Below are 24,199 nucleotides of genomic sequence, written 5' to 3' on the forward strand. Positions count from 1 at the left end.
GGAGCTAGGTACGGCCCGGTAAGAAAGGGTTGCTTGACCACATCCTAGATTGGCCGGAACCCCTCGACGAGTCCCAAAGTTATGGGCGACGGAACGTACCGTTGTCAGTCTTGCTCGTTCGCTCGTCTCTAAGACTAGCCCACCCTCTAACTTGCCTTGTATGGGGGTACTCTCGATCCCTCTCTGGACTGCCTCCTGCAGAACCTATGAACTACAACGTCTTACCTCCCACATTAACCTGTCGCTTGGATGTTCAACCCAAACTTTCATTACTCTGACGGGAAATACCGGGTTCCGATCTGCCCACCGGTTACAATTATGTAAGTGGTAATAAAGCTCGAATTTTAACCCTTAAAGGAATTTCAACTTTTATTGTGTCCTCATCTTCTTCTCGGCACTCCATTTTTCTATTTCCCTCCTCGGCATTACTTTCGTAATAATAAGGGGTCGAGGCAAGGGTGTCCACTTAGCCCAAAGCTTTTTGTAATATTAATCGCGGATATGGAAAGTAAGCTAGCGGCCGGAGTGGTAGGAGGAGTTAGGGTAAGAGGAGTCAGGATTAGCCAGTTGCATACGCAGATCACATAGTGTTGCTAGCAAACAGAGAAAAGGCTTTAAAGGAGTTGATTAAAAGGTTAAGAAGATACTTAGACAAAAAAACTTTATGGAAATAAGTTTGTGTACCTGGGCTTCCTGTCTCAGATGAATGAGGGAGTGGATAGTCATATAAAAGAGAGAATAAGAAGGGAAAATATGGTGATGAGGCGGGTGTGGGTGGAAGGTAAATGAGGAGGTAAATAGGATACAGGAGAGGTATGTAAAGTTGACATTGGGGTTGGAAAGGAATACGCTGAACTATATGTTCAGGGGGAAGACAGGAATAATGAGTTTAGGGATTATAACGGGGAGTCAAGCGCGTAAATATGAGTCGAAATTTTTTAAATAGGGGGGAAGTAAGCTGGTTTGGGAGTTTTTATGGGAGAAGGAGAACAGACGTATGAGTGGGAAGATGGAATTCAAAAGGGAAAGGTATTTTAGAACGAATCGACTGCAAATAGATGAAGTGAGAAGGATGAACGAGGTAGGAAGGAGAGCATATGAGGTGGTCAAGAGAAACAGTATGGAAAGAGAGAAGAAGGCAGGGGAGAAGATGAAAAGAGAGTCAGTAATTAACGGGGACTATGTGGGGATTATGCAAAGGGAGAGAACACAATATTTGTGTGAGAAAGGAGAGCTAGGGAGTCAGGAACTTATGGTGAGAATTAGATGTGGATATATGGAGGATTATAATAGGTTCTGTCTTTCTAGAGAGAAGAGAATTTGTGAATTGTGCGGCAAGGGGGATGAAAAATGGGAACACTGGTTGGAGGAGTGTGAAGAGATGTAAAGGAGTAGGATCAGCATGGATGCATTGTTTCATGAAAGAGGGGATAAAGGGGCAGTAGCATGGGTGAAGGGGGTTTTGGGTAAGATGTTCAAGAAGAGAAGGATGGAGGAAGAGGAATGGATAAGGAAAGTTTGTAAATAGTAGAGGATGTAGGTGTAGGAAAATGGTAGATATTGTAAAAAGTATATAAGTATTAGGTGTTAGCAGCGGAGGCAGAGGCTGACAAAGCGAGGCAAAGCTAGAAAATAGCGACATACGTGCGACATACGGCAATTTTTTATGGTCAGAAGGCCAAAAAATAATGTTTATCTATATAATAGATGTATTAAATATATGATATTGCAATTTAAAATGAAAAAAATATAATTTAAAAATTGTTTCAAGGTTCGAAACATTCAAGCAATTGTTTAATGCGTTTTAGCTTGTGAACTGATAAATTTATTATGGACGGATTCTATTAAAATTTACATTCTCTGGAATTAGTTTAAAAGTTTATTCATAAATAACGTTTTCAGAGATTAAAGTTCGAATTAAAAATAGAATATAAAGTAAAAATTATTTAAATTTTATGGACAGACTGGTTCATTTTTTTACTTGGTTGCGACGTTGTAAATAACTATCTGAATCAATTTTGAAAATTATAAGTATATCAAGTAGTAATGGTTTGCATTTAGTTTTTCAAGATTATTATTAATTTTTATTGATTGAAAATAATGTTAGCATTTCTCGCAGTATAAAGAACACAGTCATTGATGATAGTGTACATCAAGAAAATAGGTGAATTTCTAATCAGGATGTTATTAGTTGTTGGCATGTAGAATAATTCTTTTGGTCTAGAATTAAATGCCGGAGTTCGAAATTAGTGTTGAATCTTTTTAAAAAGATATTGACAATCTACAAAGTTTCTAATAATTTTATACGCAAACATTAGTAGCATGTAATTGTAACGTTCTTCTAGCGTGAAGAGATTAAATTTATTACATAATTGCAGATAATCACTGCCTATTTCTGGACAGTACCCTTCCTTTTTGAAGAACAATAATTTAAAAAATCTTTTTTGAATTTTTTAAGTGCATTTAGATCATACTTTTGATGTGGTTCCTATATGATAGAGCCATATTCCCGCTTTGATCTGACTAGAGAGATAAACAATGTGACCATGGTATTGTTCTTATTAAGAAATTTACAAGATCTGTTTAAGAAACCTAGAGTTTTCGATGTCGAATTTACCGTTGCAGTAATATGTGTAGCATATTTTAGATCAGAACTGAGTACAATACCTAAGTCATTAATAGTGGCTACTTTACTTAACCTAGTACTTTCCAGCTGGTAATCAAATTCTATAATATCCTCTGAACGTGAGAATGTTATGACTTTACATTTTTCGTAGTTAATAAGGAACTCGTTATCTAAACACCATTTACAAAATTTGTTCAATTTTTCTTGTAGTTTAACACAATCTCTAATAGTTGATTTTTTTAAAAAAGATTTTGGTGTTACCTGCGAAGATACCAGCGTATTGAACAACATGTTTTCTGTTTTTTTAGAAAGATTTCATTGTAGCAATAAAGATATGTGGAATTTCCAACAAGCCAAGCTCTTAATTAGCATGTCATGACTGACCTTATCGAAGGTCTTCGAAAAATCTATGTAGATAGCATCAACCTGATCGTGCTTCGCTAGTACCTCGGATACGTACTGAGTAAAAGAAACTAGATTCGTTATAGTAGATCGTTTAGGCAGAAAGCCATGCTGCTTCTGGCACATAAGCGGTTCTAAGCTTTTTTTAATTGCTGGGATATAGACTTCTCGAAAACCTTATTATTAAATTAAATATTTCGAAATGCAATTTCAAGTTTTGTACATTGAAAACTTTTTAATTAATTAATCATTTATTTTATTAAAAACTTCATTTTCTGGCATTAGTTTGAAAGGTTATTAACGAATCAAATTTTCAGAAATGACAGCTGAAAAATGTATAGAGTAAAAAATATTTGAATGTTTTAAATACAATTATAGTGAAATGCTTCTTATTTTTTGAACTGATTACTTCATTATTATTTGATTAATTTTTTTCGCACTTTTAAATTACGATAAGATTTAATGTTAACTTTTGAATTAGGTATATGAATTGATTATTCACTTCAAGTATCTGAATTTAATTGCTAAAATTTTATATGAATGTATTTTAGGTTTTTCTGAAATTACTATAATAGGTTACTGATAAATTAAATTTTCAAAAACGAAAAAGGCAATCAAAAATATAAAATAAGCATGAGGTGAATCTTTGAATTTAAATAAAGATTGAATCTAAATTTTTCTATTTAAGTAATTTAAATTTATTGCTTTTAAAGCATAGATCTTGAAGTTTCAGGTACTAAGCCGCGCCCCTTTGCTCTCAGGTCTCGAATTCTATGGTTTTAGATAACAGAATCTGAGAGATTAAGGCACGTAAAAATTGTAGCTCTAAAATCACGCGCTTCCGTGAATCAATTCGTGTTTCAATTACTTTAGAGGGTTATTAATAAATTAAATGTATAGAAAAACAAAGACCAATTTAAAGAAAATTATTATGTGGACATTAGTTGAATGTTTTAATGCAAATAAAAGTTTAATACCTTTTCTCTTGTAAACTGAATAATTAATTATTAACTGATTCATTTTTTTACAATAGTAAATTACATCCAGATTGAATTTTAACTTGTTTCAATTTGGTACACAAATTTATTATTTACTTCAAGGTTATATAATTAAATATTAGCTATAATTTGTGAATTAAAAGTTTATTTATATTCAACATATCTCTCTTACAATTATATAAGTTTATAAATGTTTGTGCTGTTTTTAAATGGGTATCTGAATTACATTTTAAAAACATTGTGTACATTTTTTCCAGAATTAGTTTCAAAGGTTATTGGGGCAGTGAACGCCAGGAATATCAAAATCTGCAAGTTTTCGTTCAAATATAATGAAAATTTGTCAAAATATAGTGCTATATAAGATACATTTTGGGACCAAAAACTCAAGAAAATTAAATTATGGGAGCTACGCCAGACTGAAATTTTGTGTTTGATTTTATTCAATTGTCGACATTTCTAGAAACGATGGTTAAATTGTATTCGAAAGGAAGTCCAAAAAAATTATTGATTTATATTTTCGCAAGATTCTTCCCTTTTACTTTTTGCTAAATTAGAATACATACTGAATTGCTTTACATTAAAACAATTAATGGAGACTCTTCTGGTTCCAGAGATATCGTGATTTTAATGATATGTGAGGGCATTACAAGGACTGAGCGCGAAGCCTAAGGTAAACACATTATCAAGCCCAAAGACCTAGGACCCTAGGCCCTAGGCGCTCTAAGAACTTGTGAGCATCACGCGGTGGGAATGTGCCCACACGTCGGACAGATCTTTTAAAATCATTTCGCGCCAAATCTGCCTCTATCCCATTACTTTCTACCAAAACGAGACTTGAGCATTTCGAGAGTCATCGTGACTGTTTGATACACCGTCATTTTCAACACTTTGTTCTAAACAACGAGTTCACTTGTTTACATAATTATTACGGGATATTTCATTCGTCCCGTTGATTTCGCTTACACTATTTCTATCCTTACATTGTCCGTTTTGCCCATTTTCAGAGTTTACACTTTCTTGGACTGTTATTTGTCCGCCTATAAATTCCATTTTATACGGTGCCACTTAAATTATTCTGATTATTTCATTTCAAACTTTTACTCGGATAAACCCGGTTTTTTATCATAGCCACTGAATAATTTAAGTGACTGATGAGATGAAGATTTTATTAGTTAATTTAATCAAAGGTTTGAAATTCTTTGCAAGGATGTTTTAGGTACAAAATTAGGAGCAGTGTGTAGTTTGAAGTTCGTAGTGTACAACTGTTATACTTGAACAGCGGCCGCAAGCGTTGGAGGTGACAACAGTCGCCTCTGGCTATTTGGTTAGAGCTACCATTTGCTACTCCACAGGTTTCTAGTCGCTTGCTTCCTGATGGTCAACGCATTTTCTTACAATGCGACAGGTATTTAATAAAACCGCCTTCTGAGCTGCTACCAATACCCTACTGACTCCTAAATGTTCAAGATATTCAGTGCATCTTGCGTGCACATTGCCTGTAGTCGAAATCACAATAGGATAAATAGATGCATAATTCATATTCCTCCACATGGTCATTACTTCATGCCTTAACTCGCTATGCTTATCTATCCTGGTTGTATAGGTTGACTGCAAATTTCGCTTATGTGGACAGGCAATGTCGCTGATGTATACTCGACCACCTTTATTATTATGTGTTTTTATCAAACTTTTACTCGGGTAAACCCGGTGATACATCATAGCCACGGACTAAATCAAGTGACTGATGAGATTAGAATGTTATAACTTAATTCAAATAATTTAATACGATGTTTGATGATGATGGTGATGTTTGATCAAGAAAGTTTCTTACAATGCGACAGGTGTTTAATAAAACCGCCTTCTGAGCTGCTGCCAATAACCTACTGACTCCTAAATGTTCAAGATGTTCAGTGCATCTTGCGTGCACATTGCCTGTAGCCGAAATCACAATGGGATGAATGGATGCATGATTCACATTCCTCCATATCTCGACCACCTTTATTATTATTATTTTTATTATTATAAAAACATTTCAATGTTGAAATGTTCTCACAGGCTTATACTGCCCAACATGTCGAAGGCATTTTTGGTTAGAGTTGGATTTTTTTTTTTGATCATTTTTCCACGGGGCTATCCCGGTATATATCATCAGTCACAGACGCATTTTTATAATGTAATCAAGTGATCTGATGAGAGCAGTCTGCTCAGACATATTGGACAAGGCCTGGTTTTTACCCCATCATTGACGGACTAGGTTGCAGTCAAGTACACGATGGGGGGACCTACAGCTTAAGGTCGATTCCGAACCACCAGAACCTCGGTAAAGGTACATTGAAAAATTTCTAGAGGTACCGGCTCAGGGATCGAACCCCGGAGCTCTGAGGTGAAGTTCGAGTGTCTAACCAACTAAGCCACCGAGGCTCATAAGCCTAGGATCTATACAATTTTTCTTACCGAGCGTATTGATTATTATATCCTGATAAAATCGTCTTTAACTTTTCTAAAATTCTATTGGATGAGCTTACTTGTGAAAACGGGTTAAAAATCTAAAATGCAATTGTTAAAACTCGCCAAACACATTACGAGATTATGATCAATATATTTTACCTATTCACGCTAACATCACACTGGTTACAATCGATTTTGTGCCTTAATACTAGTATTCTTGAGCTTCCGTTGGTGACAGGTTGAAGGAGAATCTCTAGTGTGGTTCCAAACGATTTAACCGTGACATCTCTTACGGTTAGAATAGAACATTGAAAACACGTACCTTGAAATGGAAACATGAAATTTACCCACACCCTTCCTGCAGTCGCGGACAATTGTCCAAAGGTGGTCCCGAAGGAAATAATCCCCAAGCGGTGGTGTGAAATCCGTGCCGACGCGACGGCTCAATTGCACCTGGGTGGGGTGTCTAGAACGGTGACACTGGGATACCGGGCAACGTCTCCGAGTGCACAACTTTATACTTGCATGTGGGGCTCTACAAGGATGAACGAACCCCTTTATCTAGCTTCTCGTGGGAACAACAATAACAACACAAAACATAGTTGTAGTAAGTACGGTTAAAAACAACAGAACGCGCAGGGCTCCCGACAATGGGTCGGCCAACAATGCCGACCACTCTAGAGCTGGGGGAGCCAATGAAGATGGATTCAATGCGATGGATCGACGGAATCTCGGGACCTTGTGATGTTGCAGATTTTCTGCAACTCACAAAATTCTGATTATGTAAAGTTCTTCTTATTAAAAGCTCTCGTGTTCACACAAAGAGTAATTAGATTCGGCACTTCTCCGTTCTCTTTTATTTTATTTTTAAGCTATTATTGTTTTATTTTATTTTTGTGTTTTGTTAAACATTTTTTTTAATTCCGCGGTTTTGAGCAAAAGCCACGTAGAGTTGCATCATCGACGCAAATGATCGATGAGATCCAACCCCACCTTCGTCTTTTGCAGATCTTCACATCTCAAGTCCCCACGTAAACTTCCGGATAACTTTTATCGCTAATCCTTCTGACATCCAGAGTAGATTGGCTTAGTCTACTTATAAAGGATAGAACGGATTATTTCTTTTGGTCATCTGAGATCCAAGGCTCGTTCCTGGTGAAGATGAACCGAGGCAGTTATCACCTAAATTCTATGAAGGGATAGGTAATCTCGCCTAAAAACTATTCTGGTTATGAACAGACGTTTCATGGCTTTGATGTCGTTTTTTTTTTGTTTTTTCTCTTTATCGGGAGCATTGGAAAAGCCTACTTCGCATCTTTAATAAGAATTAGGGGCTCCTGATCGTCCACCTAAGCACCGGAATACAGCCGATCCTCACAACGAGGGAACGACTCTTACCTCTCGACCCCCACTGAAAGGAAGCAGCTCGGAATCTCTCCCACGCTCGACGGCTGTTGATAAGGACTAAAGAAGGAAGGACGGGACGATAGGATGAACGAATAAGAAACGGATCTCGTTGGCTTTCTTCCTCTCCACCGTTGTGAATTATGAAAATTAAGTTGTGCCTTTCCCCTAAATTATGTGATTCCTCGCGTTGTGTAATAGTTAGGTAAACGCCAAAATCGCACTCTTGGCGTCTGCGCATTCAAAGTGTGAACACGTGTTGCCGTCCCCCGAACCCAGGTTAAGGTAGGATCTACATTCTTTATAAATGGTTTAGCTAAGCCTTGTCAATGGTTTTCTCTTATTATTGTAGTTCATGCAGTGAATTTAATCCTTACTTAAATCATCATTTACCTTTTTATCAGTGCGGGAAAAATTAACATGTGCGTTTAGAATATCATAAAACCGCCTGGAATGCCGAATACGCCAAAAATTAACTATAAGTCAGTGACCCCATGTTTGTAAATTAGGGATTCCAAAAAAAGTATCATGTTTTCGAAACACTAATTTATGAGTTGATCCTATGTTTGTAAATTAGGGATTCCAAAAAAGTATCATGTTGTCAGTGTCCCAATTTATTAGTTGAACCCATACTTGTGAATTAGGGATTCAGGAATTAATATTATGGAACCCAAATTGTAAGGCCACCCATTCACATATATATTTTATTTAATTCCAGAAAATGCCAGAAATTACTACTTTTTTTAACTCAATGAATCAAACTTTACTATGTCAGGAATCCGAAAATAAATTAGAATTCCTCGATGTTTTAAATAGTGTCTAAAGTGTCGAAAATTATTTTTAACTCTGCGACCCCAAGTTTACTTTGTTAGGGACCCAAGAATTTGCCACAGGGATCCAAATTTAGAAAACTACCACAATGTGGAAAAAAACCTACAATGTTATTTGCAGTTATTTAATTTGGAATATTTCTGAACCCCATAATATTATTTACCATAGTTTTATTAGAAATATTCTTGATCCTCAATATGTGATTAATCGTAATTTAATTTAAAATTTTCCTTATCCCCGCAATGTCGTCTAACGTAATTTTATTTGCAACATTATTCATCCCCATAATATAATTTGTCGTAATTTCGTTAGAAATATTTTTGATCCCTAAAATATCACTTACTATTATATTATCTGAAATATGCTTGATCTCCACAAATTATATATAGTAATTTCGTTAAAAATGTTCTTTACCCGCAGAATTTTATGTACCATCATTCCAATAAACCTGTCAAGAATTCCTTCAAAATTTCTGAAATTTCTGTATTATACTCGATATAGTTTATTTAAGACGTTCTCGAACCTTTTTCTTTTTAAATTTCAGGAACCCCTAAGCAGTGCTAGTTTGTAAAACTCTATTTATAGCCCTGAAAACCCTTTTTCGTACTCATTCTAGAATTTCTTTAGTGTCTTATGAGTAATCTCATTGAAACTCAGTTTTGAGAACCCCTTTAGGAACTTTTGTCAACTTTTTTTTAATTTTGAGAACTTTTCCTATTTATAATTTAGAACATTTTTTGATAGTACTATTAGGTAACCTATTATTTTAGAACCCCATTATCTCCTGGCTAAAAAGAAATAGCGCAACGCATTATTGTTGTATTCCGTTATTGTCAATCTTTGTTGTGAACCTTTAGGTGAATGGGGCGACTAGATCGCTTCTTGCTAGAGTGCTACGATGCGAGTACAGCTCCTGAACGGGGTTACGTAGCACGACTGCATGCTCTGTGCTGCGAGAAACACGCAGAGCTATCGCATTTTTCGCATCAACGTCTGCGAAACCATGCCGAAATGCTCCAAAAAAGGGGCTATGTAATTAGAACGCTTACTTTACCACAGCCAGAACAAGCCGGCAACAGAGAAAGTGAGGCGACACTAAGACCAACCGCAAGCAGGCATCCCATAGAGGAAGAGCGATGCTTTATGACCCGGAGAAACATCAACACCCATATTTCTCTCAAGCCTAAAGATCTGGCTGAAATCGATAAAGAGCTTCGTGGACATTTTTCCGACAAATCCGAACTTTGACTATCAATTCTTGTATGTATAATGCAGCTAGAACTTCGGCCGACGCGAACCGTAAAACAAAACCAACGGTTGACCATAAGACCAAAAGACGAACGCATCAACTCTCCATAAATATAGGCTGGACAAGACAATACGCCTCCCGCATTCAGTGTGTGATTGACTACATCACATCTAGTAGGAAGTTCACCGCCAAGGTTCGAAAGTTCGCGCGCGAACTCCGGACCCGTTATGGCACACTTAACAAGTCAAAGCTGCTGACCATTAGGCAGCATATTTTTGAGAGAATACGGATACTATCTGACGCTAAGAGAAGTCTAGAGCGGAGGCAGAGGTGCGCAAGAGAAAATCAACACTTTCTCTCTGACCCATCTCGACTCTTCCAAGACCCTCCAGTTACTGTCGAACACCCACCCACACCAGAGGAGGTCGAAGTATTTTGAAGAGAAGTCTACGAAGTGCAGCATAGACTGGACGAAGACTCAGAGACCATAAATAGCTTAAACGAGCTGTATGATGCCCTCATATCACCTGATGAAGAATACCCATCCATTACTACCCAGGAGGTGACAAAAGTATTAAAAGGGATGAAGAAATATTCCGCGCCGGGACCAGGTGGTATCAAATCCTTCTGGTGGAAGAGGTTTCTTCAACCCATCAGTATTTGGCCTGTATTTTTACTTGATATTGAAAGTCGGAAGAGCCAAGAACCTGCTCATCAATACATGTGTCTGCAAAGATACTACCCTACCAGCCATGAGTCCACTCCTCTTTTGCCTGACATTATTGCCACTATTTCTAGCACATCGTCATTCCAACGGGTACTTTTGCAGCAAACCTGCTGATCAAAATAACAAGGTCACTAATGTATTTTACATGGACGATCTTAAGATCTAAGCTAAAAACAAAGAGCAACTGCATCTAGCTCTAGGGATTGTCGAACGATATACTAAGGAAACGGGAATGGAATTTTCGTTCTCCAAATGCGCCACGGTTTATTTTAAGCGAGGAAAACTTAATGGCATTCCTGAAGACAATGGGTTCGTCGATAGAAGCGCTATGCGACACCTTCGCGCTGGAGAGACTTATACATACCTGTTCGTGCCACAGTGCCGCATTCAGGAAATAGCATCTATAAAGGATACTCTCCGAAGCAGATACGAACGTCTCATTTGGCAAAGTTGGTCTTCTGAACAAAGTATCTGCAAAGAACATGCTTGCCGTCCCGATAGTACTCTATTCATTTGGAGTTGTTCCATGGACGAAGAACGAGATCAGATCCCTTGATATCGGAATACGAAAGGTTATGCACATGAATAAAAGCGTCCATCTTAACTCTTCTGTTCCGCGACTCTACATCTGACGCCGTCAAGGTGGTCGCGGAATATTGAATCTTGAATTTCTTCACAACAGGATTATTCTGGGTCAGCACATAGAGTCGCAAATGAAACAGGCCGAATCAACGTATTGATTCAATTACAGACACTAACCACCTATCTCACGATCGTGAGACCTGGTTGTGGTTGAAATTTTATCGCGATTTTACTGGCATCGGATGTAATTTTTCAGGCCTCAGATTTGAAATTCAAATGGAGGTCGTGCAAGGATGATTTGTAGGATTATCAAATTACATACAACACGTGTCACGGCTGTGGCACGACTGTTACTGAGTGGCGATGGCCTGGTGCTAACGTTCTGTTTGCAACTCCGCTGTTGTGAGTTTGAATCTTTTGGCCAGACATTTTTGTACCAAATTAAAAATTCGATATATTATTCAAATTAAATGAATTTATTATTATTAAATTGATAATTATTAATAATGGTTAATTAATAATAATGATGAATTAATCAATTTTTCTATCATCGTTTTGGGAAGACTGGAACCACGGGAACTCATTCTTTCTATTGTGGTTCTGAGTGAAACGTGGATGTTTTCAAAGCGAAAAAATCATGGAAAGCAAAGAAAACGGGAAATGTGGGAACTTTCTGAGATGATTTAATGTGTGCTTCAATTACAGATTATAGCGACAGAATTCTGCCTAATGGAATTCGGACTTTTTAACCTTTAAACTACACACTTCAAAATACAACTTCAGATATTTTTGGTTACAAAGAAATAATGAGTGACGTAGAAACAGTACAAAATAAGAAAAAATATCTCCAAAGCCCCGGTGATAATTTAACAATTTGAAGAAAAGAACCGTATACGATCGGAGAAAAATCGTTAAGCTCGTAGGCTATCTGAGAACCAGTGCGCAGTTCAAGGGTAAATGGTGTAAATAACAATTTCTTGACAAAAGATGCGAACTCCATATCAGCGGAGTTGAAATGAGAAACACTACCACCAGGCCACCACCACTTAAATAAGAGAAGTGCCACGTGACTAAGACTAAGACCAGACATCACCTAAAAATGAAACCAGCTCCCAATAGAACCACGCTAAATCACATTTATGGCCACGTCTCATGACCATAAAATGGGTGGTCACAGAGCACGATGAAATCACAACAACAGGCTGGCGAAACCCTCGCGTGTCTTGAGGACACGAAGCAATCCAAGGATGACAGCTTTTTACATACATCTCGCAAGTGCCTTCGCATATTTTTGGCACACTGTTATGACTTTAAAGTTACGAACCAGTGATAGCTTCGCACCTCTAGAAGCACAGATCACAAGGACAATTACTTTATCCGAATATTTTGGGTACAGTCATTGAAGCTTCGTTTTGATATCTTGATATTTGTCCTCCTTATCATTCTCTTTAGCAGTGGTGTTGTAGTCGGACAGCGCCGAGATTTTGATCACAATTATAGTTCGTTTCTTGAAGTCTTAAAAAACTATGTGAGATACATGGACTGTATCTCCCCCGGAGTGTTTGGCAGGGCCTGCTCGCAGCCAACACTGTAAGAGCGGCAAAGATAGTAATAAAGCACTATTATGTCTGTATAAGTTACGTAGTTCCTACGTGCGTGAGATACCCAGATAGTATGTGTTGTAGGTACTCACCATGTGCATGATACGCTCTGCACCTATCACTAGAAACTTCTTGACATGAAATTACAGCGTCCTGACAAACGAAAATGAAACGCTCTGTACCTGAATTAAGCCCTGATGATTTGAAAAAAGCAAAAGTTTTCTCTTTTGAAAAGGACTGTTCTTCTACATTTCTATCAAAGTTTCAGTGCATTTTATTGTCAAGCAGTTCTTGGCGCAATATTTAAACGTCTTCTTTGTTTACTTCAGTTTTTAGAAAAGAACCATCTAGATGAAGTAATGTACTTACCTCACTTCTGATGTTAAAATTCAGAAGCCCGCGTCCTCCGTAACGGCGTGAATCTTACATGTTGGGAGGTTAAAGGCCTTAGGCTCGTGCTTCGTCCATTGAATCACTCCTTCGCTGATGTTGCGTCCTCAATGCGGCTTTAAGACACGCCCAGGTATGTACAGGTCTCTCCAATGTCAAGATTTCTAATAATACTTATATATACAAGCTCAGGCAAAAGTTTTTCATACTCCTCAATGCTTTTATCGCCTCTTCAACAGTAGTTGCTGCACATTCCTCCTCAGCTGTTATAAAGTTGTCGCATAACTCCTTAAATCGGAAGATATTATCAGTATCTTCTTTCAGCTCCAGCGTTTTCGGGATCTTGTATACCTCTCTCTTACAGGTATGTACCTCGTCTAGCTTGAGTGGATTTTTTACGAAAACAGGGGAAATGCTGCAGAGGCACAAGTCTGTCTTGCCCATCCAATCTTTTGGTTCAGTTTATGCATGCGTCATTTGGTCTTTTGATCCATCGTCAGTTGTAGCCATTAATTTAAATATGCCAAAGCTCTTGCAGCATCATAGAATGTACAATTTATGGTCCAGATTTCGGACCGCTCTGAGATATCTTCACTAAGGGAGAATCCATAAAATAAGACACTCATCGCTAGCGAATCAAACAATTTGATTCTCCTTTCAAAATCATCTGCGAACAATCTCTTCCCCAGCCCCCACACCTGCCTCATCACCAGATTTGCCCTTTTCACTCTCTCTCTCTTTTATATGACCATCCACTCCCTCATTTCTTCAAAACAGGAAGCCAAGGTACACAATCTCTTTCACCTTCTGTACCGCTTTTGCCTTACACTTCCACACCCCTCCCCCATCTCTCCCACCTCCTTTCCTGAACACCATATCCTTTGATTTCTCCTCATTTAACTCTAACCTATTCTTGTCAAGTAACGTCTCAACCTCTTCATCATCTCCTTTAAAGCCTCTACCCACGTTTCTACCAGTCCAATCACATCTAATTCCTGAATATACCTCCAGAAATCCTCATCTTTCTTCTTTACCCCTACTACGTCCCAGTAACACATCTTTAACATTCCTCCACCCTGCTTTACTCCCACCCCCCTACTTCCCCAAAAACAAATTCCCCTGCACTTCCTTCAACATCTCCATCTCTTTGTCCCATACCCACATTTTCTCGTCTATTTTTATTTTCCGATACCCCACCTTCACAGCTCTCTCTTCGCTCCTCTCCTTTCTAGCCCTGTCATTTAGTATTCTCTGAACCTCCCTTTCCTTCCTCGTCAAATCTTGATCGATAAAAACCTTATTGTCCTTTATCCTATTTTTGTTACGCATTACCCCCAATTTTCCTTCCCAGCTCTCCAATACCACCACCACCACTTCATTCTTCTTTTTCCCCTCCATCCTAACTTTTCATGCTTTGCCTTTAACCTATTTTTAACTCCTTTGCCCTTATCCTTTCCCTATCCGCTCTCTCCTTCTTTTTATTCCTACGCTCTCCTACTTTCTCTTCTATCATGATCCCAACTTTGTTCCAAATACCTTGCTTCTCACCCTCCCCCCTGTCCACTGCTTCCATTCCCGACATACCCTCCACCTTCGCCAGCCTTTTTCCGCCCTTTCCTTCTACATCCTAATATCTTCTTCCATCTCCTTTATTTTATCCTCTTTTTCCTTCCTTACCGACACCAACTCCCTCTGCAATCCTTCTACTTTCCCCTTCAGCTCTTTTACTTCCTTTCCCCATCTCTCATCTCTTACCCACAGGTCCTCCCTCATACTTTTAATCTGCTCAAAAGCCCCCCTTACGTCCTCTCTTAACCCTCTGATCTCGCCTATCAGCACCCCGATAGCCTCCTTCTCTGCCTGCCCCTACATTAGGGGGGGGGGGCTACGTGTTCGTACGCTTTTTTTAAGGGGACTCTCTAGCGCGCTTTTCTCCGGACTCTCTTTGCTTTCCTTTTTCCTCTTCAAGAGATCCTCCCCCTCACTTACACTGGGTGCTCTCTCCCTTGCCTGATCGCTTCTTCCACTCCGATTCTTCCCCCTTCTTGTCGCGCCACTTGACACCAAGCCACGCACAACTGGCTGCCGTGTCTCTCTGGAAATTTCCTCCCCGTCTACTTCACTATCAGCACTGCCAGTACTCTCGCTGCCCACCTCCCGCTCGTCCGTCGGTAACTGTAACCTATCCATACACAAAAGTACTCACTGCCGCCCACAGATGTCACTTAAGGCTGCTGCCGCTTACCACCCTAAAATTTCAATTTCTTTGCCCTAATTCACCTCTCACATCCCCTTTAGCCACCCTTTTCTCACCCCTAACATCCCTCATCACTACAAGAACCTCCCTTGCCCGCCATGAATGCCCAAAAACCTAGACACAAAACTACCCCGCTGCCTTGCAAACCTAACCTCACTTTCCATAGTTAGCCAAATCCCTCCCCCCCAACTACAATGTAACTTCATTTCTTTTTCCCAGTGTACCTCTCACAACCGTACTCACCTCCTTGACTTCCACCCTCACACTCCACTTACACCTTCCACAAAAACCTTGTCCAAAACTTCTCACCGTCTGTCACTGCACACTTTTTCACTACCGCCACCAACATGCAAGTCCCCCTTAATTAGTATAATGAGGCTATAGCCCTCGCACGTAGTCACTTGGGGACACTCCCAGCTAAATATAATGAATAATTATGAGTCTTTTGTCTCTATATGGCCTGTCGCTCAGGACCTAATCCCTAGGTGAGAAAAGAAGCTACTTAAGACGTTCGATTGCGTAATGAGGGTCTCGGGCCACTCGGTCTAACGGTCACTATATTGTATAGAGGTTTTGAAATCTCTAAGTCTCTCTTGCACGAATAGTGGAGTAAGGGATTGAGCCTAAATATCTCCACTCTGTTTCGAATGAAGGAGTTACAAGGATTTTACCTGTAGTCGTTCAATGAACACAGAGAGAAATCAATTCGAATAAGCTTTCAATATCTTGAAATCTTATTCTTCATAAAAAGCTAATTATCGGACAATTTCGAGAGGGTTTAGGCTCTGGGCTTCTTCTACTGACTCGCTTCTGCGACCTGTACTTTTCAGACACAAGATCCAGAAGAATATTCTTAGGCTGTGGTTGCCCTTTTTATAGTCCTGTTTCCAGCTCTCCTTTCTCGATATTACGTAACGTTGTAGAGGAGGGAGTTAATGGAGTTTGCGCTATGGAGTTTCTCCTGTGCGATGCTTCCTTTTTAGAGGGATCACATAGGAGATACTATTTTTTCCTACTTACAGGCAACTTTTGAAACTCGAGGGTTGCAATATATATGTGTATACTCAACTGTCTCACATACTAAAAATTTACATCAATGAATTGAAAGGTGAGATCCGCACTCATTGCTCAGGAAATAAAAACTAGATTTCGAAATTAAATTTCAAAATAAATTATTACCTGAGAAACTGCGAATTGAAAAAAAGCAAACCGAAAACTCAGCGCAATGCTGTTCAAATGAAATACAATTTTCCAATAGAGAAGAGATTGTTGCTGAGACAGGAAAATTTTAAGCGGCCAAGCTAAAGTCCAAACTTCATACTTCCTAATCTATAAAAAAAATAGTTTGGTCATCAAAATTCCCCACTTTCAACCACCGATATGGAATTGATAAAAAGCATCATTAAAAAAATCTCCAGGTAGTCATATGAACTACTTATTACGAACAAGTAAGTAGTATTTCCGAAGATCCTTTGTTAATTCGGGAAAAGTTACGCGCCCGTCGAATCGGTAGCCACAGTACCTTGCGTTACATCATATGGTTTGCTCATCATTTTCCAATTGAAATTGAAGCGAAAGCCGTCTCCTCGATACAAGAAGATAAAGATAGTAGGAAAGGCGTCTCACGCATGTTACCTATGTGGGCGCGTGTGTATCCGAAAAAAATTAGCATTAAGCAAAGGCGTAATAAAGGTCAAATCTTTCTTGCTTCCTTCTCTAAAAGTAGGATTAAACCATGTAAAGCCATATGGTGAGTCCAATATTTTTTTAGTTTCATATTGTATTGCAATGAATTCATCACTGTTATAATTTTGTGTATGATTGTCGAGTAAAGTATCATTTACTGTTCTCAAGGTTCTCATGGATCGTGAAGCAGCTATTAAACCATGCTAACGGGCTGGTCACCCTTGCTAACACTAACATGAATATTTTAAATATTTGTAAAAAGATACACTACAAAATGTTTGACCTTGCTTTCTTATAATAGTAGGTATACCTATAAATGCATTGTTATCGAATGACTATAATTAATATGAGGGTTTCAGAATATATGTGTTTTTCCAATACGATTTTGTAGAACCAATTTATTGTTTTTCACCTTGGCCTCCAAAATTTAAAGCGATTACTCAGCTCTCTGAGCATTGGGCAATAGCATCTCTCGGACGATAGTGGATGAATACGTCACCAGAAAATAATAAAGTCAACTAAAGATGACGGTTAAGTTCAATTTGTAGATTCCTCTTCTACCCAAAAACACTCGTCAGGTTGAACTGCAATAGTTTCTTTCGGACTTATTTTTGAAATAACAGAAACCTTACTAATTATACTTGGGTCATAACATATTTCGTGAATACAAGTAATCTCTTTTCTCAGTGTGCGTATGTAGACATAGAAGTACAAATTACATGAATTTTCCTAGAAGAGACTCCGAAATTAATAAAAAACGCTGTTTGAATGAATATTGTTAATATTAAGAAATATGATTTAGCTGATTAAGCTTAATACGCATAAGCTGCTATTATATAGCAAAAAAATAGCTTCAAAATAGACCAAGAACATTAAAAAATATTATTTATTTCGGAAGGTATTAAAAATTTAAGAAAACATTAAAATTTACACTGTATTGGAAATTTATGCTTAAAAAATAGACAAATTGGCTTTACCCTTGGCTCACTTTATACAGAATTCTGAGAGCAATCAACTCATTAAAGATACTTCTAAGTCAAAGTGGTAATGTCGGTATTAATTGTAAATGGACAAATACGAATATTGCAATAGAAGTGTTTTTTATTCACATAAGGCTATTGGACACAAGCCCTAACTAAATCAATTTTAAAATATCTAAAATAGCTAGTTTTTTAATTTATTATTAAGGTATTACTTTTAAGTCGCGAAACTTGCTTCCTGTTCCACATTTAGCCGTATATAATTCACAAAAAGAGACAAATAGAAAACGTTTCAGTTTATTTTATAGCAAAAAGCGGTATAATTGCCTTCAGATTATTTGGTAAAAATATTATCCTATAAAAGACTTCTGTTCCTCATTTTGAATGAAAGCTTGGATTTTGTCTAGCTACACAAATTTTTCAGGATACGAAGCACACAATTAATATGAAAAATGAACCTTAACAGAAGGACTAATAATAAAATTACAGAAGAGGGGTCCTTAAAAATAAGTAACAAAAATTAAAAATTCAGATGCTTGTTTAGACTTTAGAAAAATTCGGCCTTTTAAAGAATGTTTTCATACGAATTTAGTACCATCTTTCATTGCTGAAAGTAAATGTTACAAATTGATAATAATTATTGCTATTGAACAAACAGTTTCTGCAAACTCACAGAGAACTTTTAAAGAAATTATTTTGATTTTTAAATTAAAACTTTTTAAAATTTATATTTATACTTTCAACTTCCTACCTTAGCTTCATATAATGTTGCACCGAAAAAAGGCCATTTTCTCGTACACGTTAGGTATATTCGAATACAGTCCGAAACACTACGTCCTCTAAGAGAGATCCATTTTTCTTGTAACTTTTCCTGTAATTCTCTGAAAATAAAAAAAAAATTTTTTATTTGTATGTTTTATGATTTGAAATACTTCATATGTTCTTGAACTAACCGCAGTTGCGCACATGTTATATTGGACCGATACCTAAGAGGATAAAACTTATCTAGTGATTGCAGAACTATGTGATTTCCACTTCCTTGCCCGCTTCCCCGTACCTTCTCCACGTTAAATTCGCCCAAATCGATCTACAATATTAGTATTAGTTACTAAATGAAACATAATTATTATAAATCATAATCGTAAAATCAAATTTTAATACTTGAGCCATCAATGCTGCTAGTTCAAACGCTAATTCACGATTTAGTGGAAACTTTCCTTGCACGACTTGTTGGTTGACTTGATAACAGAGTAATAGTCTTTCTTTATCTGTTTCCATTTTAGCCGCATGACGCCAATAACATCTTGATTTGTACGTCAATTGAATCACTCTCGTATTTTCAAATTTTCCGGATCCCTTTTCTCTTAAAGCAGTTTCCCATTTGGAGATGATATCACAAAGCTGGGAACATATAATAGTATGAGTTTAAAAAATGTAGCAAATGTATAAACATTTATACCCTGACTATGCAAGTGTGGCTAATTAAAACTAGTTACAAGTTGCTTGGAAATGGAAATTAAGACATGAAAATAACAACTGAATAAGGAACCATTTTTCGTAATTCAGTTTTTAAAGATTTTAATAAAATTAAGACACTATTTATCGACGCACATTAGCAATATAAGGATATAAGAACTATTGAGTTTTTAAGGCCTCCAACACAGAAAATTTGATTTAAAAAATGTTTTCACCTTCTTAAAATATTTTTTACAACGACCACAGACTTCTATCATTTTGAATTAATTTTTCATCAGGTAATATAGAAATAATTTTATTTTTCATCCTCATCTAGCTGTTATTTTTATAAGTTCATAAATTTTTCAATTCCAGTGCAAACATTTGCCGAAATTTTGGAATATCAAAGAATTTATATTTCAAAGAATAGGTTAAACAACTACCTCATAGGCTGACTAGAAGAAACTGCTATTTATGAAACTGGCATCTGCTCCAAGTATAATCGCAGTAAATCACACCTATGGCCACGTTTCACAACCCTAATGTGAGTAGCCACAGGGCACGACAACATAAGAACGACAGTTTAGCGGAAACTTTGTGTGTTTTGAGGAAACGGAGCGACACAAGGATTACAGCTTTCTGCCTCTCGCAAGTGCCTTAGCATAATTGTATCACGCAGGTATCGCTTTGAGGTTACGAACCAATTATAATTTTGTACCCTAAAGAGTACGGAGAAGAGAGCCGAGAATTCGATCACGAATATAGTTCGCTTCTCGAAGTCTTGAAGAACGATATTGGACCTAGCTAATGCAATGGAGACTTCTACCTGAAATTGGTAGTTCCAAAAAAGTTGGCACTTCCCGTTTGGGACACTGACTGTATCTCTCTCAGACTGTTTGGCACAGCAGGGTCGTGGCCAACAACATATGAGCGACAAAGATGGTAGTTAAGCATTCTTAGGGTCGCATTATGTCTATAGAGATATATCGCTAGAAAATTCTTTTCTATTAATGCGGTCATGGCATACTAAGATAAAAATGACAACGTCCCGGCATGCTGTCGCAGAAAATTGTCCAGGGGTGGTCCCGAAAGAATTAATCCCCAAGCGGAGGTGTGAAAACCATGAAGAAAGCTGAATGGCACCTGGGTGAGGGGTCTAGAACGCTGACTCTGGGATACCGGGCGACCTCTCAGAGTACGCAGCCTTACCCTTGCACGCGAGACTCTACCAGGATGAACGAATGCCTTTCCCCAGCTTCTCGTTGGCACAACAATGACAACACCAAATATAGTTGTAGTAAGTGCGGTTCAAAACAACAGAACGCTCAGGCCGCCAAACGATGGGTCGGCCAACAATGCCGACCACTCTAGCGCTTCAGGGAGCCAATGAAGATGGATTTAATGTGACGGACCCACGGAATCTCGGGACCTTTAGATGAACGAAGCGACTAGATCGTAACATGCTGGAGTGCTACGATGCGAGTGATGCCCCAACACGAGGTTACATGGCATGACTGCATGCTCTGTCTTGCGAGAAACACCCAGAGCTATCGCATTTTTTGCATCAACGTCTGCGAAACCATGCCAAACTACTCCAAAAAAGGGGCTATGTAAGCGGAACGCCTACTTTGTCTACTTTAGCTCATTTAGTGTATGATTTACTAGATCACATCTGTCACAAATATTACCGCCAAGGTTCGAAATTTCGCGCACGAACTCCGGACCGTTATCACATATTTAACAAGTTAAAGCTGCTGACCATCAGGTAGCATATTGCTGAGAGAATATGGATACTATCTGACGCTAAGAGAAGTCTAGAGCGAAGAGAGAGTTGGGTCAGAGAAAATCAACAGTTTCTCTATAGCCCATATCGACTCTTCCAAGGCCCTCCAATTACTGTCGACTACTCACCCAAACCACAGGAGGTCGGAGTATTTTGAAGAGAAGTCTACGAAGTGCAGCATAGGCTGGACGAAGACTCAGAGAACATGAATAACTTCATGTGTGATGCCCTCATAACACATGATGAAGAATGTTCACCCATCACTACCTAGGAGGTTAAAAAAGTATCAAGAGGAATAAAGAACTATTTCGCGACGGGACCAGCTGGTATCAAAACTTTCTGGTGGAAGAAGTTTCCTTCAACCCATCAGCATTTGGCCCGTATTTTCATCTCATATTTAAATTCGGAAGTGCCATATTCCGGAGTGGTTGTTGGAAGGGCGCACAATACTCCTGCCGAAAATAGGCAACTTAGCTGACCCGAAGAATTACAGGCCAATCACTTGTCTTAACACACTCTATAAGATATTGACAGCTATCCTAAATGATAGGATTGTTCGGACAATTGAACCTGTGTCGCAAAAATGTATGAACAACGCGACTCAAAGAAAGCCGTATCAGGATGTCGGTGGAAACTGGTCATCCATAGATGTGTCTGCAAAGATGCTGCCCAACCAGCGTGACCTATCGATGGCCTGCATTGATTACCGAAAAGCTTTCGATTCGACCTCCCATAGACTTATCATCTGTCTTTTGAAAAGCTTAAAGGTTCATCCTCAAATCGTGAGGTGCATAGAGAGATTGATTCCGCTTTGGAATACCAGATTTACTATCTCATCTGGAAGAAATCGTTTGACAACTAACAAGGTCACCTTTCACAGAGGTTTCTTTCAGGGCGACACCATGAGACCACTCCTCTTTTGCCTCGCATTGTTGCCACTTTCTCTAGCACTTCGCCATTTCGACGGGTACTTTTGCGGCAAGCCTGCAAATCGAAATTACAAGGTCACTCATGTACTTCACATGGACGCTCTTAAGATCTATGCTAAAAAAAAGAGCAACTACATCTAGCTCTAGGGATTGTCGAACGATATACTAAGGAAATAGGAATGGAATTTGGGTTAGACGAATGCGCCAAGGTTTATTTGAAGCAAGGAACACTTAGTGACATCCCTGAAGAGCCTGAGCTCGTCGATAGAAGCGCTATGCAACACCTTCGCGCTAAACAGACTTAACCATACCTGGGCGTCCCAAAGTGCCGCATTCAGGAAGTGACATCTATAAAGGATACTCTCCGAAGCTGATACGAGTAAAAGCATGCATCTTAAGCCTTCTGTTCCGCGACTCTACATCTCACGCCATCAAGGTAGTCTAAGTATATTGAATCTTGAATGTCTTCACAAGAGGATTATTCTGGGTACAGCAAATAGAGTTGCAAATGGAAGAGACTCTTTTTTAAAATGGCCAGGAAGCACGAAAAAGTGGGCAAAGTAGCGTTTCTGTACAAAGCAGCGGAGGAGACTGCTGAAACACACGGACTTAACTTCAGTATTAGGGGTGATCAAAATGCTTAAAATGTTATCTATCTCGAGCACTCACTCCTGAAAGCCCGGATTAAGAAAGCACAAGAGAAAACTTTTCGTAAAAAGCTCCTCGATAAGAGGATGCACGGCATCTTCCTCAGAAATGTGGAGGATCAGTCAATGTCGTGCGAGCTAACTTTTGCTTTCCTGAAATCACCCGGATTAAAGTCTGGCACGGAGGGTTTCATTTTGGCATGTCAGGACGGTGTTGTTTCCACCTCAACATACCGTCGCTACATTTTGAGCCAAGGCATTCCGGGTGATAGCTGCGGGGCGTACCATGCACACCCCGAGTACTTAGCACATATACTATCTAGTTGTCCAACTCATGCTGGTACAACTTAGATCCAAAGGCACAATGCGGCACTAAGAGTGCTTTATTACCATCTCTGTCACTCTTAAGACATTAAGCTTAATATCGCTCCTCTCATTCTTTCTGTAGCATACTCGAGGCCTTTCATAGTTCTTCTTGACTTCGAGAATCGGACCATGTTCGTTATCGAGTTTACGGCTTCAGCTGATAAAGACATCATAGCCAAGGAGAATGAAAAGAAAGACAAGTATAGAGAACTTAGAAGGGAGTTGCAACGATTGTACCCGAAATATTCTATCAAACTAACCGTCCTTATCATCGGTGCTCTTGGAGATGCCAAGCTTCCATTGGTTAATAGCCTGAAAATCAGAAGTGTTGTGGTTTGATTCCCAATGGAGTGAAGAAGGAGTAGGATCTTTTTTCAAGAAATAATTTTAATTTTAATTGGAATTATTATTTTCCACCTAGTAATTACTTGTACCATTAAAACCTAGCTAAAAATGGGCGTTATTTTCTTGAATTAAGAGTTCTTATTCTGATCCCTCTAATAGCATAATTGGAAAAGCACCTGACAGGAAGTCAGAAGTTTTGTGGTTCGATTCCCAATGAAGTGTAGAAAGAGTAGGATCTTTTTATCAAGAAATAATTTTAATTTTAATCTGCAAAGCATCCCTGCGTGTCAGCAATATGCTAAAATACTTGCAGGAAAAATGCAGAAGTCAGTAGTCCTTGGGTTGATCGGTGCCCCCGGGATGCACGAGACTTTTTCCGGATCGTCGTATTGATTTCGTTACAGACTGTAACCACATATCTCACGGTCGTGAGACGTGGTTATGGCTGAAATTTTACCGCGATTTCGCTGGGATTGGCTGCAGTTTTTCAGAA

The 24,199-nt window shown here is 38.5% G+C and overlaps 1 protein-coding gene across 7 annotated transcripts in view; it reads right to left on the reverse strand.

Annotated features, from left to right (window-relative positions):
- The window catches only part of LOC117175209 (uncharacterized protein CG43867), a 629,535-nt gene that overhangs the window by 11,217 nt on the left and 594,119 nt on the right, over positions 1–24,199 (reverse strand). For all 7 annotated transcript variants that reach the window (XM_033364853.1, XM_033364852.1, XM_033364851.1 and 4 more), the window contains 3 exons: positions 19,343–19,582; positions 19,135–19,268; positions 18,933–19,062 (listed from right to left, as the gene is read on the reverse strand). In XM_033364853.1, coding sequence (XP_033220744.1) covers positions 18,933–19,062; positions 19,135–19,268; positions 19,343–19,582 — 504 coding nt within the window. The remainder of the gene's footprint in view (positions 1–18,932; positions 19,063–19,134; positions 19,269–19,342; positions 19,583–24,199) is intronic.

Source organism: Belonocnema kinseyi, chromosome 6, assembly GCF_010883055.1.
Source record: "Belonocnema kinseyi isolate 2016_QV_RU_SX_M_011 chromosome 6, B_treatae_v1, whole genome shotgun sequence".
NCBI classification, from domain to species: domain Eukaryota; kingdom Metazoa; phylum Arthropoda; class Insecta; order Hymenoptera; family Cynipidae; genus Belonocnema; species Belonocnema kinseyi.